The sequence below is a fragment of the Argiope bruennichi genome, chromosome 10, assembly GCF_947563725.1.
Source record: "Argiope bruennichi chromosome 10, qqArgBrue1.1, whole genome shotgun sequence".
NCBI classification, from domain to species: domain Eukaryota; kingdom Metazoa; phylum Arthropoda; class Arachnida; order Araneae; family Araneidae; genus Argiope; species Argiope bruennichi.
The window spans coordinates 35,221,205-35,234,828 of record NC_079160.1 but is presented as its reverse complement, the minus strand read 5'-3'; the positions used below and the strand labels follow the sequence as shown (position 1 = coordinate 35,234,828).

The 13,624-nt window shown below is 30.7% G+C and overlaps 1 protein-coding gene and 1 non-coding gene across 3 annotated transcripts in view; one reads left to right on the top strand and one right to left on the bottom strand.

Moving 5' to 3' along the window:
• LOC129988321 (protein gooseberry-like) overlaps positions 1-13,624 on the top strand; it is a 140,459-nt gene that overhangs the window by 46,945 nt on the left and 79,890 nt on the right. For both annotated transcript variants that reach the window (XM_056096527.1, XM_056096526.1), the window contains exon 2: positions 12,308-12,480. In XM_056096527.1, coding sequence (XP_055952502.1) covers positions 12,308-12,480 — 173 coding nt within the window. The remainder of the gene's footprint in view (positions 1-12,307; positions 12,481-13,624) is intronic.
• Trnal-uag (transfer RNA leucine (anticodon UAG)) lies at positions 2,735-2,814 on the bottom strand. The gene has a single exon. It is a non-coding gene; the product is annotated as a tRNA-Leu (tRNA).

The window sequence follows — 13,624 nt, the reverse complement described above, 5'->3', positions numbered from 1 at the left end:
TTCTGGCATAAAGCGGGAAAAAGAGTATTCAAACTATACTATCAAGTAAAAACATTGTTTATACTTTTGTTCTTTAACAAAGGCTCAATTTGAATACAATAAATATCTGAACAGAAAATTTTCAGTGCATAAACACAGCATAAATAAACTACATAGGAAAAGAAACTCCAAAATATATATAATGAGAAGATAAAAGACATCCTTGGAAAAGATTCCAAAAATAACAATTAATTTCAGGGTGTTTTTTCCGACCCCTTCTTTTTTATTAAAACATTTAGACAATTTTAAAAGTCAGTATCGTCTGCATTTTCTCTAAATAACATCTCAACTCGAACTATTAACTAACTGTTCTTTTCAAATAGAACAATTTTCAGAATTGCATGTTCCACACGCAATAACTCTCTGGCTACAAAATTTCTCGCGTATATTAAGGGAATTCTTGGATTTTTCTCTCATTTCGCATTAGCCTCGCCGCCAAAGACCTCAACCTTTGTGCCGCAGAACATTCGGAATGCCAAACGACAAACTCATAACTCTTTATGAACACAAAAGAAGAACCTGGTGGAACTTTTGACGCGCTATAACGCCCACTGTCTTTTATTTCGGCGACTTCAGAAAGATTACGTGAATGGAGGATCGTTTTGTCGTTGCAGAGCCCACCTGCGGATTAAAAAGGAACCGCTCCGAAGTTCGAATGTTGTTTTTTTTTATTCCTTTTCCTCTCTCAACATTTCTTTTTTATTTCTCTCGTTGATTTTATTTTTGTCTCCAATTGTATGTAGCTTTCGTTTTCTACTCTAAACTCTGAGCATTCCTGTTACGACGGCTTTCCCCCCCCCCCCGCAGCTCAGTTTTCAATACTAAGCTGCGAATCAATCATGCGAGTTTGTGTTTTGGTTGGTATAAGTGGCGGAACCAGAAATAGGCTGTAAGGGGGCGGAATATACAAATGATTTTTAGAACCTGAGATAGAAAGGGAGAACGGGTAAGTGATGATGTTTCGACAGATTTTTAAGTGGCGCTGAAAGCATTGAGCTAGGATTCATTCTGTTGTTTCTAAATGAAAAAAAAAAAAAAACTATTAAATAAAAAATAATTAATCATGCTAGTAGGGCTGTGCCGATTTTCGATTTATCGAAAAAAAAATCGATATTTTTGAAAAATCGATTTTTTGACATATCGATTTATAGAAATCATGATCAAGAATAACAGCTCATGATTAATCGCGATACAATAATTCGATATTCACAATCAATTTGCTTTTTCGATTTCGCTTTGGTTATTGGTTAGTGCTTATTTTTGTTGTTCATCGTTGTTTCACCTTCATATAGAATTTTTGTTAATATTTATAAATGCTGTCATATTCTAATATATAAAAATGCTTGTTTTAAATAAAGTGTTATAAATTGTAACATGTAGACATTGCTTTGGCATTGACACAATTTATTAAAAGGTTTTTAAAAAGATTATTTTCTGACTATTTTTATTCAAAAGAAAACAAATATTTTTAATATATAAATTGAAACTTCCTTTTATTTGGAGTTGCTCTGATCAGTCAATATGTTAAGAGATGCTATTTATAACTTATGATAGCTATAAATAATGATATTGCGATATATCGGAAAATATCGATATATGTTGGGAGATATATCGCGATGATGAAGTTCCTTCATCACGCAGTTCTACATGCTAGGCACAGAATATGTGCAGCAGAAAGTATGTAATAAAAAAAAAAGACGGCGTTGTCTTGGAACCGTAATTAAAATGTCAAGATTCGATGTTGTATTAGAAATACAGTTAACTCATTAACATAATTTATTTAATAATTTATCCAGGAATCAATTATTGCCATGGAATAATAGCATGCCAAACAGGAAAAAAAAAAAGCAAAATAATAAGCGAATCGGGACAGCTTGAAATATTTATCAAGCTTTTCAAATAAATAGGAATCGATATTAAATTATATGCTTTACTCTAATTCTAGTTGTTTGAAAAATTCATAGAAAAAATAATTTGTCAGGAGGGTTTATTAATTAATTTATTTATTTTATAGTGCAAAACAATTAAATAAGTAATTTCTAATTCTTGCATAGAACCAATGCTTACTCCTTTATTTCATTTTTACATCAATACTATTTTTGTTTCTCTCCGGAAAATTTTGTGTAATTTAACAATTATTTGCTTACATTTTTGGCTTTAAATTTTTGTAATTTAAATTTAAATAAATTTGAAAAATTTAAGAATTTTAATTCATCAATAAATTTTTAATTAAAATCAAATTTTAATTTATTATTATCTGTATTCTTTATATTTATTTATAAAGATTTATATAGCCTTCGCTGAAAATAAAAAAGTTATTTAGTGCATGTATAATTAATCAAAAATACATCATATTGATTATAGAATAAGGTTTAATAGTATTTTGTAACAATTTAATTTGCTAGTTCAAATTAAGGTTTTAAAGTCGTTGGTATCTCAAGAAGTCGTTCATGCTAAAATATAAAATTTTAATGTAATGACTTGAACCACTACGACAAATGCCACTTCATAAATTTATACATTATATAATATGAGCAGTTATTACATTTTATTTATGCTAAACATTTGTTTTGACAAATTTGACATTCGTCATTTTTCTTTAATAATAACTGTTTTTGTTTCTGTAAATTTGAATATTTTTCGCTAATACCATAAATCTCAATCGCAACCATTTTAATGTGAAAAAATTTTCACCTGGCAGCGGTGGGATTCGAACCCACGCCTCGAAAGACTGGTGCCTAAAACCAGCGCCTTAGACCACTCGGCCACGCTACCTCGGTAGGAATCACTTTATGACAGATAAAATCGCTGATAGCTATCGTAACTTGCGTAATCGTTTTATTGATAACGTGACATTGAACGATTTTGAAATCTTTTGAGTAAACATGATTAATGTCACGCACATCACATCTTTCGGAATATATTACTTCTTACAACAAACACTACTAAAATATAAATATATGTATGAAAATCGCATAGAAATTCACAATTCTCCGTAGATCCGCTTTGAAATTGTGTATACATATTCTAAATAAGCGATACAAAAGCACAGATTATATATATGAAAATAATTAATTTTAAACAGTTTCTGAAATGGTCTGTAACATTATATTTAAGACGCAAACTTAATAATTGTTAATGCAGTCGGAATGGTGCCTAGTTGGTCTAACGGTGAAAGTTCCGTTTCTGTTAGACGTTCAGTTCTACCCAAAATCCAACATACGGCCACAGCTCACTTTTAATCTGATTCTCAGAGCAGCTGATGTGGATTGTAAATTTAGAAGAGGGGAAGGGGGGAGGGGAGTTATCGGCTTAGACGCCATCTTGATCATCTGATCACAAATTTATTATGATGTCCATCTCGGTATATCCTTTCCTCACCCCTTTTTCTAGTTGCTACAAAATGGGGTGCGAATGTAACAGAGTCAATGGCTAGTGACCCGGGCAAGAAGTAAATACTTGTCCAGAGCGCCAATGCAGACAAAATATTAGTGCGATTATGCCAGTTTTTAAAGTTTAATACGATAAAACGGCGAATTAACTCCTGCAAACCCTATTGGAACAATTTGTCCAACAACATTATGATATATTGTTTGGTATTCAAAATAATCATTATATTAATAAAATATCTTGTGATAATAGGAAAACCATAGTTGATGACAGTTGGTGAAAAAAATATTATCTCTCGGACGCCACTAACCTTTGCTACGCCACTGGGAATCGGGGAAAGGGGGTGTAGAGATGCCCCGGATGCTCATCTAAAAAAGCACCATGGTGACGAAAAATTAATGCATTTATTCTTCTTATTGAAGTCAAATATGATAAGGGAACAAATAAAACGGCATCTATATATGATATATATATCATTATATTCCTTTCCTATTAGCACAAAATGCCCAAAAATATTACTGTGATATCCTCACAATATTGTCCGACATTCGGAGCATTGAATAACGTTGTGGAGGTATCGTACGATATTTTATGCTAATTGGGCGAGTGCCATTTATACTTTTTAAGTTGTTGACAGCGACGAGGTGGGGGCAGAAAATTATATTTCGAACTTCGTTTATCCTCATTAAGCCATTAGAACTTTAATGCATGATTTATAAACTTAGAGGAAATCTAATATTATTATATACATTATAAGAATAAAAATGTGCATTTTATTATATTATCGTGTAATAAAATGGCGATAGCAAAATTTGGCTATACCGTTTTAGAAGATCAATGGATTTCAGAATAAAATGGGAAAATCGCATCTAATTCATTCATATGACGAGAGCATGAACTATCTTCATCAGTATTCAGTTTGCAGAACAACCGTTAGTAATAGAGTCAATAAAGCCGTTGTAGTAATAATCCCTCGGTTTCTGTGTCATAGGGTCGATTCTAAGAAAAACGCCTTTGCTTCTGATGATGAAATGTCCTCTTGCAGGTTTAGCATAATATGGAATTTTGACGAAGAAAGTAGATTCGGGTATTGTTCTTGTCATGCCATAGTACCAAGATAGAAAAAATTACAACATTTTTTTTTTTTTTAATAAGGGCTTTTACACATTTAAATTACATGTGCATTTTTCCTTCATTCAATTAAAACAAATAAAGAAATCTATCTTTTATATAAAAAATATTTTACGAAAGTATTGCAGTTTATTTGTTTTGTGATTGGTAGATAGCGAGTCACCTGATCCATGACATTTGAGGTTTGTTTTACCAGTATTGTTTGAAATAATCAATGAAAATAATTATTAAGTCAGAGTAAATATTTACGTTGCTCTTGACGGTGAAATGGTGACAAAGAGAAGAAAAGTAAAACTTTAATTAACACCAAATTAACAGCAAATAAATTTAAACAATATTATGCATTAATTCTACTTTTAGACACATCCTTTGTGGCAGCACTATTGAATAAACTTCTGGTTTGTTTACCTTTTTCGAATAACGAAAATTTTTCTTCTCTTTGTTAACAATCGTCAAAACATCTAAGCAATATATGTATTAATCCAGCATTGCTTTTCCAAATAGTAATGGAGTGTCCAGCGATATCAGATAAAGGGGGGGGGAGAAGAATTTCTTTTCTTCATCTTTGATGAAGAAAAGCAGTTGACACCATGCCACATCTTTGAGTGTCCAGCTATGAGTGTTAATCTGACAGAAATGGGAGTCTTGCCGTCATTGATAGACTTGTATGACGATAACATCAAGCAAATTGCAGAAGCAGTAATCAGGACTCATTTGATTCGGTTATGTCATAGACACGACAAAAAAAAAAAAAGAAAAAGAAAAGAAAAGAAATATTGAGCTAGAATCTGGCCATTTGAAAAGAAAATCTGGTCGTGAAGCTGCTAAGTTGGCGGTAAAATGTGAAAATTGATTGAATATTTAGATATTAGAGATATTAGCAAAGTATTTTCTCATTTTGCGGCTTTGAGTTTAGAATTGGAAGAAGGTGAATCGGAAAATGTATGTTTCCAATATGGAACGATTAAGATTCCAGCATTGAACAAATCGCCAGTGGAGTATAAAAACGTGCTAACTGGGGTACAGTTCTAGGGACGGGTACCATTTGGCAATTTTCCACCAAATTTCTCTCGCCAAGCCCCGCGGAAGCTGTAATCTTCAGAATTTTATTTCTCAGTATTATGACTATTTTCAAGAGACGCTGGCGACTTTAACTTTAAAGTTTGGCGTCAAATTTGGCGGAACCCGTCCCTAGGATTTAGCCCTAACTGGTACTGATGAACATCGCATACAGTATTGGACAACATCGGAATTGGCGAGCAGCGAGCGAAGCTCCCTAAATTTTTAATTAAAAAAAGTCATTTTTTTTTTTAAATTTTTGCTGGCAGACTTAAAAAAATGCTATACTAAATAGCATCAAAGTAAAATGCAATATTTTGAACACAAAACCTTCCATAGAGTCAATGTACTTCCAACGGCGTTCTTTTCCGAAAAGCAATATTATAGGGCACGGCGGTTGGTTCTCAAAGGTGTTCTAATTTCACCCTACAGTCAAAATCAACCACCGGAACCAAACGATATCCATCATTCCAGCCTTCCCTACTCTGGCCCTTTAAAAACTCTGACTCCTCCCCCTTCTCTATGCTACCTAATCAACACTGACAGGGAGGAAATTTATTGGGTTTCGCCACCCTACAACCACGGGGAAGAATTTTACAACTTTCTCTTTTGGTACCTGTTGATGGAATGAAGTCGTCTGCAACAGGGTATTTATTCTCTCGATACTTCTGATGAAGAGAAGTACCAGACGACTTTTATGGCCCCCTTTGATGGTTTTACAGGCTTTTGTCTTGTCCAATGCAGATGCATGCGAGCTTGTTATGGAAAAATAACAAGAATATCGTAAAATTCTGTTTGTTTGCCCATCCCCTTTGTTAACAAGTGGCCCACGAAAAAATTGTAAAAGGAAGGTTGGGGACAACTTAGTTGTCCAATTAAAGTAGTACATTGTTAGGAGAAGTTGGATTTATATGGCTGTTATTTCAGCATGTTAGATGCCACACACAAAGAAATGCTAAGTCTATAATATATGCTCCATTTACTAGAACTGTTAACACAAGAATAGCGACGTTTAAAAAAAATGAAAAAAATTGAAATCTTAAAGCATTCGATTTTATTCGGAGGTCTTTCTCTTTATTTAATGAAAATGGAAAGATTGGTTTTGTGCTTTTAAATGGCGTCTATGATAAAAAAACTGAAAGAATCCCTCAAAAAAAAATTTATTTAAATATTTTTTTCAGAAAAAATGTGAAAAAAATTGAGATTTTTGCACTGAATTCGTTTTTCAAATAATTTTTATCATTAGAAAGGCTAAATTTTTATATCCCTTTGTGTGTATAATCACTGAAGCTTTAGGTTAAATGAAAAGCTTTGCTGTATTCTAATAAACTTTCAAATTAAAATAGTTTCGAATTAAAGAGTTACAATGTTAAATACTAGTTTTTTTTTTCCTTCATTTAAATGTCTGCTATTCTTTTATTCACAAAAAAAAAAAAAAAAAAAAAAAAAAAAATGCATAAATTTACAACTTTTTTTTATCGCATTTGGTCATTCCCCCATGTAGTGTTACAAATAATATACAGGGAGTTTTTTAATTATGGGATGGATTTTAAATGAATTAGGTTTGCAGAAACAGTTTATTTTTACAACGAAACATAGAATCTCAAAGGAAAAGGGGAGGAGGGCTGTATGGAGCATTTTGTCAGTTAATTAAATAAAAGAAGTGATATGCCACTTAAACATATGACATAATTTATTGACAAAGACTCTTTGTATTTCCCTTTTCTTTAGGTTCTAGTAATTATTCTAATGTAAAAAAATGTATCTTTCTATATAATCCGACTTACTCTTAAGATGTGTAAAGAATCTTTTGGGAAAACCTATAAGTCAAAAAAGATAAGTCAAAATTTTTTATATTTTTATGTAAAGAATATGTCGGCCTACTTCCAAGTTCTATATGTATATGCCTAATACAATCCCTTTTACAATATATCAGTTTATAATACATTGTTTTAAAAATTTCAAAATTTTATAGATTTTTTAAATTTGAGGTCAGATTTGTGAATTATAAACTAAACATTACATTGGAGGCCGCTTGATGTGATAACGGTTAATATTACATTTCTCTTTATATTATCAAAATCGACTATTCCAGATACATCCAAAAATATTTGTTTAGTGTGATCATTACATTATTTAGGGTTGATAGGTTTGAAATAGAGAATATATCGATTCTTCATTTTCAAGCGACGAATTCAACGGAATTTCTTCCTGTACTTGTAAGGAAAAATCTGTGTGTCTTACTTTTTTTCAGGGAAGGAATTCACATTTTTTTGTCTGAACAAGAGCGGTCTGGATTGATTTGAAGGGACGATTACACGGCCAATTCTTCGACTTGAAATCTATTGAAAAGGGATAAACCTCTGAGGCGAGCGAGTGAATTATGAAAGTAAAATGGATTTAAACGAAACTCATTTGAATGTTAAAGGCAACACCGAAGTTCTTAACAGTAATAAGTATTAGTTTACCTACAATGAGTCATTGTAACGCTACAGCGCAGTTAAAAATTTCACGTCCAAACCTTCAAAAAATTTTGAAAAATCATGAGCTTTTTATGAGTAAGATTAAGCAATAAACATTGATGGTTATGACGGGGATGAATGTGTTAAAAATGTCTGCAACGAATGTTGAAATGGATTAATCGCTTGATATTTTGAATCGCTTCATGCATCATCGTTTAACATTGTTTTAAAAATGATGCGAATAATATGCGAGTGAATTGTTAAGAAATAATTATCTATAAACAATAATTAATAAATATTTAACTTTTTTTAAATAAATAATTGATAATCCTGAGGGAAGGTTTATTCTTCCTTGACGTACTTGAGAGACTTAGGATATTGGGATTTATAACAACAATGGCTGTTATCCCCTTTCTTGACGTAATAAAAATATAGTTTATTTTACCCAATTCGGTTATTGGTATCAGTCAGTTAACTTTATTAAAATTCATGGGATTTGAATTGATCATATTAATCGGCAGCTACTGTATTTACAAATTGTATTCCGCATGCCGGTCGTACCTTTGAAGCTTGCTCCACAGTTTTAAAAAAACACTTCGTAATATTTAATGCACTATATGCTTAGTTTCAATTCAGATATTTTAAGAAAAATTTTAGTTATCATGTTTAAAAAAAATCGAAATTTGTAAAATAATTGCCCGAAGCATGAATTAAAAGTTATTATTTATTATTTTTTACACAGAGAAGAAACATTTATTTTTCTTGAACATTCCGTAAATGTGTAGGTTATTACTTTTTTTCAACTAATTCATTTCTTTTTCTTTTTTCCTCAATTGCTGGGTTTTTTTTCCCTTGTTTTCTTGACCTTAATGAATCTTTTTTATTGCACTAGCTAACATTCGCGATCAGCTGGTTCGACCGAAATACAGGTTGTGTTTAATTGTTAAAGTTCATACGAAAATTTGATCTCTTGATACCTTCAACAAAATATTTATAAGCATCAAATCGAGATAGACATTAAAGTAGTTTATTTTTATACATTTACACAGCTCTGTTTATTGTGCAAATGAACTTCCATAATGGTGTCAAGTCCCATAACTTCACAATGCCATTGAAAACACGATTGCTCTACTATTTTAATCGTTGCTCTTTTTTCCAATCGCATGTTGTCTTTCGTGCTAATGTTTTCTTTCTTTCTTGCAAATTCTATTTCTTCATATAGAACGTTCTAATAATAAACAGAATCTTTCAGCAAAGCAAAAAAAAAAAAAAAAAAAAAAAAAAAATTACTCAATTAAATGTTTGATGAAACGATAAGAATCGATTTGAGTTTCTTTGCAATATTAAAATGCATTATTCTAATTTGTACAAAGATAAATCAATAAAATAGAAATTGTAAAAAATACAGAAGCTTTCGCTTCTATTAAACTGGTAATATTAAGAAGTTTTTTTAAAAAAATTTTAAATCGGTGTAAAAATTATTTTTCTGTAATAATATTTGAGGAAGTTATCGTTCAAGAAGCTAAAATCTCGCTTGATTTTTAATTGATTAAATTTTTATTAAAAATCACTCTGAAGTGCATATTTTTACAATCCAAAGTTTATTTATAGAAGATTTAGTAGTTTTAAATCAAAAGATCTGATTCGTTGTGCCATAAGGTACGCATGCAATTACATTCAATTACTCTCTATTATTATTAATAGAGATGTCATCCAAATGGCATCGAAAAATTTGAATGACTGTCATAGTGACCTATTCCAAACTTCCTGGGTGTATGGTAAACCCTTAAAATTATATTAACCCTTTAAAGGGACATTTTTTTCTAGTCATATTATGTTTAAATATTTTTAGGCTTGAAATTAGAATAAGAAAAGGGATTCATTTAGCTTATTAGATAAATTTAATTTGATTAACTAATTAATTTGGTTAATTAATAATTAAGTAACAAATCAAGACATATCAATTTGTGTGAGATAAAGAACTGAAGCATCTAAGTTTCTGTCTTTCAAAAAAAGTGTGTCAGAACTTATGCCAACCTACATAATTTCATACAAATATTGATACATTTGGTGGGAAGCACACTTCCCACGGCCCTAGAAAGGGTTAAACTGGAATAAACATTAATTTTCAAATAAAATAAGAAACAAAATTCCTCATCATTTTTATACAATTCCATTTTTAGCTGTTTCATCCAAATTTTCTTTCTTAATAATCGTAGAAATAAAATAGAAATTAGAAATTTAAAAGTTAAATTGGAGCTTCGCACACTTTTTTTCAATCGAATACCTTAGATATGTAAGATTTATATCTTTACGAAGCAGATTCACTTTATGAAGCCTTGCAAAGAAAAATAAATAAAATAGCAGGAAGTTTCTCTTGTAGTAGTAGTAAATGGTAACTTCTTGCTGCATTTGCGAGGTTTGTTGTGCTTTGTGTTTAACTTTGTAATATATTAAAGAGAATATACCATGCATTTTCTTTTTACCGATTGGATCCAACATTTGAAGCACATCATCCACAGTTTTAGTATGAAAATCAAGTAATAAAATTTATTCTTCTAATCTTCAGCGTTTTTAATTGTCGCATTTATCTATACATGTATAAGTAGACCAAGACAATCCATTAAATCCATTCGGATTTAAACTCCGATTGTAAAGACCACACGCCGAATTTCATTTTACAGCTTGTTCAATTTTTGAGACATTCTGCTTACAAAGAGTCAGGCAGACATAATTCCAAATTTTATTCTCTGGATTCAAGCTCTAAAATGTGGAGGTCCAACAAAATATCGATATCACATTTTTGGATGAAAACATTTCTCTTCGTGTGTTTAATTTTATTCTCCGGATTCAAACTCTAAAATGTGGAGGTCCAACAAAATGTTGATATCACATTTTTGGATGAAAACATTTCTTTTCGTGTGTTTAAAAGTGAAAATGGTATTCAGTTCATAAGCATCCTTTATTAAATTGGGGTTTGCATCTTTTTAAATATTGTATTTTACTAAATAATTTTTCTTTAAAAAAAAGCTATCCTTATTTGAAGTATTTCATTAGAGTTTTTGGAACACGTTTAACTCATTTCTGTTGAAAGCAGATGAGCACTTCATCAGACGAGTTTGTTTTCCTAGAGGCTCTATAACTTTCAGAATTTCCAACTCATAACTTTTGTATTTAAATTAATGAACTGGTTTTCTTAGCACCAATAATTGGTTCGATTTCGCCAGTTTTCATCTTATATGAAAACTCGTGACTTCTAGATATGAAATCAAATGTTTGATTGCCTTCCACTATTATAAATTTTTGGAAGAATCTCAAAATACTGCTTTATTATACATTTTCTAAGGAGGGTAGTCCTGAGCCTCCAGCACTAATTTAATTTTTTGCCCCTCCCAACACCCCTCTATCTTTTAGAGATATAGTGAAATAAGATTTTGAAAGAGCCTCCAGAGCTGATTTCATCAGTATTATTTGCCAATTGATTTTGTAATTTTGTATGTGAAACAAAAGTTATAGAAAACGAGATGCTTTATGTTATTTCAAATTGTTCTGTATTTATTTCAAAAGTAAAGCTTAAAATATTATTTTAATAGTATACATAGATATGATAAAACAGAATCAAAAATGATATAAATTTATGATAAAATGTAAGCAATCAGAGTTGGTTGAGAATGACTGAATTAATATTATAAAAATGGTAGACAAACAAATGGTCACTAAAGGCGATTAATTACTAATTATTGTAATTTTAACTACTAGATAAAGCAACAGGGTGCTTAAAGATTTAAAACTAGTTATTAGAAAATTATAACTTAAAGCTGGTAGTCAGAAAATTATATTTGCTAAGGTTTCTCGTGTTCATTTATCAAACAATGGTATTAAAGTGTTTCTTTTTAATGCTCATCAATTAATGCCCAAATTTATTCTTTTGTTTACCTATAAAAATGTATATTAGAGGTATGTAAAAATTTTTCTTCTAAATATAAGGAATTAAAAAAAATCATTTTAATCTATAGAGGTATCCAGAATGTAAAAATTTAAAAAAAAAAAAAAAAAACCTTTGCTATGTAAATTTATGCTTTTGAGTGTTTAATTATATTCGAACGTGGCTGTGAAGAAAAAAAACAGAATACATTTTAACTTCATTGTTTTCAGTGATATTTCATTCAATTTATATTATTTAAAATTTTAAATTCGAAATGATATATGTTCCCTCTTTTTAATAGGTCAAGGCCGCGTTAATCAGCTCGGTGGTGTGTTCATAAACGGACGACCCCTTCCCAACCATGTTAGGCTCAAAATCGTGGAGATGGCGGCAGCTGGAGTCCGGCCTTGCGTTATCAGTCGCCAACTCCGGGTTTCACACGGATGCGTCTCCAAGATTCTCAACCGCTATCAGGTATGTCACTTCATCTTTAAGCTTTCTGTAATGGCAACACTGACTTCTTATTCCATACTCGCCAAATTTCCAGCTAAACTGAAGAAAACGCATCTGATTGATGCATTACTCCTTAAAAGCTCTAATGTATCAAACTGAGAAATTTCCTCCAGTTTCAATAAATCCTAGTAATAAATATAATATTTAAAATTCAGCAAATACTGAAAACAAATTTTTTATATAAGTTTAATAATTTTTTATTCTAGAAAATTTGGAAATAAATAAATAACAAAATAAAATGTGACTATATATAAGTTCAAATAAATAATAATAATAATGATATTTATGTGGTTAAAATAACCATGAAATCCAAAGATTCAGTTTCCAATCGCTGGTTGATTTCACCTCTTTTGGTTTCCTATAAATGCTTATCAACGATAATTGCTTGTTCACCACTCTATCTTTTTTGTGAGATGTTTTAAAAATAATATTGTACATTTTTATGGGAGAAAACTGCGATAGAGTTCTGCAACCACAACCGCTGAGCTGAGTTCGTAAGTTTTTCTTTCATTTGAATGTTCTTAATCCCAAGATGCGTCATCAGTATTTGCCGACTCCCCACCGCACTAAAATTTCGAGATATATTGCGAAATGAAACCTTAACAAATGGACCGATTTCGCTAGTTTTATTTGTCAATTAGCCGCCTCTACTAACCAATCAGAGTGCTCTATGCCTGCTGACCAAGTTTAATTTAAATTACCATTGTTTTTTTGTTATAATAAGACATAATATATAATGTGTATAAAGGGCCTACAATAAAGGTATGATTTTCCACTTTTGTATATTTTTTTTATTTTAAAATTTAATTTTTTCTAGTATATGCAATAACATAATATCTTTAAAAACTTTAAAATGACTTGTGCATTTAAAATATTCAGAAAAAGAAAACAGCCACCTTCTAAATACCAAGCACTCCACCAATTTCGAATTTTTTTTTTACTTAATATAAAAGTTCTTAATCTTTACATGTATCGTCAATAGTTTCCTTCCCTTTCATCGCCGCTTTAAACTTTCGAAATATAACGGAAAATAAAAGTCTGGCAGTGCAGACTTAACAATTGGACCGATTTTGATTTCACCATTCTGCGTTTATAACTTACCAGT